We start from the raw sequence: 5331 nt of genomic DNA on the forward strand, positions 1-5331 counted from the left end.
ACATTAAAAAGCTAATAAATTCCTACAGGATTAAAACACTAAACATATATCTAATTATTAGTGAAATTAGCATGAAGCTAAACCAAACAAACTTTTAAGTTAGGAAAATGTAAAATAAATAAATATACTAGGCATTTATCAATATATAATAACCTGCATATCTATCATGTACAACAATTAATAGTTAAAAATGTCATATTTTTAAATATTTCCTAATTTTTTTAAGAAAACATTTATATTGTGATAAGGGTTGCTCACTCTAGTATTTATATAATATATAAATATTGTCGACCAAGAAAAAGTAACTAGAAAGAAAAAATCTCAATAAACAACAAAGTTTTTCTACCAAAATTACTCTTTGACAAAACAGGTGAATACTTGATATATTAATTAAAAAATTAAAAAAACAAATAATATATAAATACATATAGTATTACATATATTATTATATAAGTAGGCTAACCTGCTAAGTTTAATAATTTTTACAAATATTAACACAAAACTATCATTCAACAATCAAATAATTATATTAATTTTTTATTATAATGTTAAAATAAAAAATAAGTATCAATAATTTTACCATATTATATATTATTAATATTAATATTAATATTAACGTATAAGTAATTAAATTATATATACTATGGGATACTAATTTAACATAAAAATAAAAAAATTATCCAGATATTTCACATAAATTTACAATAATATGGAGTAAGTTACAAAAAAATTATTTTTTTACCCTGTGGGACCAAGAATAGTTTCTTTTAAAAAAACAATTAAAGGGTTAATTAATAATTATATTCTGTTTAATTTCTATTTTTGTATCGTCTTTGCAGTGTGTCGGCCTCTACCTATATATTCCACTCACTACCCAGAAACTAGGGTTTAGCGCCACACCCCAATCGTAGCCGTCGCACTCTGTGTTTTCAGCGCCGTCTCCGATCTCCGACAATGGCGACCCAAATGAGCAAGAAGAGAAAGGTGACTCACTCATTCATACCACAATCATCCTTCACCAATTGAAATTAAACCTCATCAATTAATAACTATAATTTCAATTTTTATCGTGTGTTTCTGTGTGCGCAGTTCGTAGCTGATGGAGTGTTCTTCGCTGAACTGAACGAGGTTCTGACAAGAGAGTTGGCCGAGGACGGTTACTCCGGCGTGGAAGTTAGGGTTACGCCGATGCGCACCGAAATCATAATTAGAGCCACCAGAACCCAAGCTGTTCTCGGTTCGTGTGCCCGTGTTCTGTTCTGGAATCTTCTATTTTTCTTATTTTACCCCTTTGGAATTGAATATTGGAAGTTTTTGTTTTGTTTTTTTTTTTTTGGTTATTTTGTATTAATAGGTGAGAAGGGAAGGAGAATAAGGGAACTTACCTCTGTGGTTCAGAAGAGGTTCAAGTTTCCCGAGAACAGTGTCGAACTTTATGCTGAAAAGGTCAACAATAGGGGTCTTTGCGCTATTGCTCAGGCTGAGTCTCTTCGATACAAGCTCCTTGGTGGACTCGCTGTGCGCAGGTGTATATTCATTTTTTAGTTGATAAAAATATGTAATCTTTTTTTAAAATTGTTTCATTGCGATTCATGTCGTTGTGAAAAAATGTAGAAAATTGCTGTCGCCGTGACTCAAAATCTTCCCAGAAAAACTTTATACTGCATCCATAGTTGTATTCCTGGAGACCGTGTTTTAAAACCTTGATTGCTAGTTGATAAAACACAATTTCTATTGGTGACATTGTTTTTATTTGATTTGACAATTTATTACTGTGCGAAATTAATCTTGTGTTGTTTTTCTTGTATCTTTGTTTGATTTTTATTAATAAAGGTGTGTGGAGATATGTTTGTTTTGATAAACAAAAGTATAGTTTTTAGACCTAATTGTTCCCAGTGAAAACATATTTTTAACTAGTAATTGAACATATACTATTGTTCTTTTCCCCCCCTTGCACGAATGTGATTTTTCTGTGGGTTTGTGTTTACTTTGTGTAAACTTCCTGTTTCAGGGCCTGCTATGGTGTTTTGAGGTTTGTTATGGAGAGTGGTGCTAAGGGATGCGAGGTTTGTTCTCCAGAAGTGACTTGGGTTTTAAGTTTGTGATATTGGGGTGTTGCTTTGTGTGATGGTTTTGGTTGTTTGGTTTGAGCAGGTCATTGTGAGTGGAAAATTGAGAGCCCAGAGAGCCAAATCTATGAAGTTTAAGGATGGGTACATGATTTCTTCTGGGCAACCTGTCAAAGATTACATTGACTCTGCAGTGAGACATGTGCTCCTGAGACAGGTTTTTGCTTCTATTCTTTGTAGATTCTTGATACTATTTATCTCTTTTGGGTTGTTGATTTTACTATGAAGTGATGATGCTAATTGTTATTTTTTGCTGCCTCATAGGGTGTTCTTGGCATTAAGGTGAAGATCATGCTTGATTGGGATCCTAAGGGGAAACAGGGTCCTAAAACTCCCCTCCCTGATCTTGTCACAATCCATTCTCCAAAGGAGGAAGAAGAATACATCCAGCCTGCTCCAGTTTTGGCTGCTAATGATATTGAGGTCCCTGTTGCTTGAAAAGTTATACGCTGGAGGAGTAATTCATATTAGCTTAGTGCCTAGTTTTTCTTGTATGCAATGTTTGTTGTTGAAGACATGTTCAAAATTTTGAAGAAATTGTTATACTCAGTTACAAGTATTTTAAGTCATTTGTTTTATCTTTCTCATACCCTTCGTCTTATGTAGTTTGAAGTCTTTTGTTTGTGATTCACGTCATTGATACAGTTCTTGTTATTTTTGTTGTTCTAATGCTATGTTTCTTGCCTTTATGAATAGATAATTTTTTGTTATTAATTCTGGAGTTGCATTCCCTTTAAGTTTTTTTTGCTTTATAGTAACACTTGTCGAAGGAATAGTACGAGTGATGCCTTCCATAACCAAGAACAAAAGCAATTTTTTTTTACGCCCTTTTGCATTGTACTATTCATATCTACCATTTGGTTTATGAATTGGCCTGACTTTGAATCTTTGCTTCCTAATGTTGAGCATAATACTAGGAATAACATAGATTTGGCTTGTCTTGATTTACCACTGTGACTATGGAGCGATCAACAAGATACTAGATCCTGTGTATATGAGTAAAGTCCTTGTTTGTGTGGTTACCTTCAGAGCATTCTTCAAAAGATGGAATGAAGCATCCGTATTCAGTTATATCCATGGTTATCGAACTCTAGTTTTAAATCGTACGAGTTTATGTGTCTGCACACCCCAGTGAACTGAATCGCAGATAGAATCATTTTCTGGCAAACTTGGAGTAAACTCACTAGAATTGGAGTGGACCAAACTCGGAGTAAACTTGAAAGAGCTTGAAGATGGTGGTGGTGGTGGTGATATTGGAGATGATTTAATTATAGGATTGATGGACGTTTGAACTATTTCTATGTTTTTTTAAATTCTTTTATTTTAAGAACTTATGTTTTGTATTGTATGAATTTATATTTGATTGGGTGTGCACTATGTTAGTTTGTTGAACTATAGTTAAAGTTTGTTATTTTGATTTATTTTAGCGTTGAAATATTTAGTTATGATTTTATATGTAGGAATATTAATATATTTTTTATATTGAGTAAACTCTTGTGAGTTTATGGGACCTCCGTGAGTTTATGTAGAATTGTGAATTTGATAACCTTGGTTGTATCTTTGTATTCATCAACTTAAGGCACCAAGTAATTAGGCTAGCTCAAGTTTTTGTATGTCTATTGCTTATGATGCATATGAATCTTAATATGTTCTAAAGTGTCACTAGAAAACAACGCACACCCAACAAATCTTAATATGAATCTTAATATGCTTATGATGCATATGAATCTTAATATGCCCTACATTTTATCCAATGTTCTGGCTGCAAGATGGTCTTGAAAAGGTTTGTTGAACTGGTTCTGGATTTTCAACTATTAATAACGTTTCACTTGGTGGATCAACCTCTCAACTGATGAGCAGAATAAGTATGGGTTAGTTGTGATTTAGCAGGATGAGTTTAACTTGTATGTAGACCCTTCTTACTCTGTCTCTTCATGAAACAGTGCTTTTATTTGGCTGGTTGAGTGTTGTTTATTATGTATACCTTGTTGACCTGGAAAATTTAAATTAGATGGAACTAGAACTGTCTTCATGGACATACTGTTAAAAAGCTAGGTAGTAATAATTCCAAAATCCCAATTGGCATTGGAATTTTATATTTCTCTTAATTGAATGATTTGATTTGTTATTGTATATGGTCTTGTGTTTGTTTCTTGTTTATGATTTTGGATTAGTGAAATATGTCAGAACTCGGAAGGGAAGGAGAATAAGGGAGCAGCTTGTCTTGGTACAGATGAGGCTTTCCTGACAATTGTGTTAGAAGTTCAATAATAGGGTTCTTTGTGCTATTGCCTAGTCCTAGTTTATCTGTTTTGTGTTTTGTGGAGCCATGTTGTACGGATGTGTATGCCTTAAATTAGTCATTTGGAATTTTAGACTTGGAAAATGAACCTTAGTCATTTAGAATTTTTGACGTGGACAATGAACCTTGTTGGTGGTGGCACCTATCAGCTTCAGGTCTCTCTCTACCTTCACCATTTATTTTGGTAACATGTCACTTTATTAGTCTCAAAATAGATTATGTTAAAAGCTGCCTTGTGTAGTTGTTAGTTCGATATTGAGGAGACTTTTTGCCTGCCTTTGCATGCATGCTTTCGTTTGTTTACACCCTAGTTTTGTTTGAAGACTTGCTTTAACAAATGTCTCTCACTGAACTTAGCAGTGAATAGAGACATGATTATGGTCTTGGGAGAAACATTTAGTAATTTTTGTGTGTTTTGTCATGGTGGTTAAATTTGATAGCCAAATGACGAAGTTGATTAATATGATTTAACAAATTTTGTATTGTTAATTTTGCACAATATTCTTCTTGAGTGTACTTGTAGTCTCGATATGCTAATATGGTATGTCATTGCTTAGATGCTATTCCACTCATGGTTTAGATCGGTTCCTTTTATACCATTCCAGTAGTGAGACTGAGCTCTACCATTGCGTCTTTCGGCAAACAAAACTGGGCCTTTTGAAAATCCACATTTTGGCTGAGTAAGGTTTCTCGTTTGTGTCTGCATTTTTTTGTTTTCCGTTGAAGAATGTTTGAAAAGCTTGAAAACCAAAACGAGAAATAGAAGTATCTTGTTCCCAAAACTTAAATTTTACTATAAGTATCTTATGCAATACGTAGTTTAATCTTACTGGAAACTGCAGAGAAAGAAAACATACCCCTTTACTCCTCGCTAGAGCGCATACAGTCAATGTTCCATCT

At 33.4% G+C, this 5331-nt stretch overlaps 1 protein-coding gene across 2 annotated transcripts; it reads left to right on the forward strand.

The window, feature by feature from the left end:
* Positions 1-800: 800 nt before the first annotated feature.
* LOC100799156 (40S ribosomal protein S3-3) lies at positions 801-2716 on the forward strand. 2 transcript variants are annotated; one of them, XM_003535938.4, is made up of 6 exons: positions 801-984; positions 1090-1237; positions 1355-1526; positions 2012-2066; positions 2155-2286; positions 2394-2716. In XM_003535938.4, the coding sequence occupies exons 1-6, from the start codon at positions 955-957 to the stop codon at positions 2565-2567; spliced, it is 711 nt and encodes a 236-aa protein (XP_003535986.1). In that variant the 5' UTR covers positions 801-954; the 3' UTR covers positions 2568-2716. The 2 variants fall into 2 exon arrangements, with proteins under 2 accessions (XP_003535986.1, XP_040861625.1); XM_041005691.1 differs by having other exon boundaries at positions 823-984; positions 1090-1526.
* The last annotated feature ends 2615 nt before the right edge of the window (positions 2717-5331 follow it).

This window comes from Glycine max, chromosome 10 (genome assembly GCF_000004515.6).
Source record: "Glycine max cultivar Williams 82 chromosome 10, Glycine_max_v4.0, whole genome shotgun sequence".
In the NCBI taxonomy this organism is placed as follows: domain Eukaryota; kingdom Viridiplantae; phylum Streptophyta; class Magnoliopsida; order Fabales; family Fabaceae; genus Glycine; species Glycine max.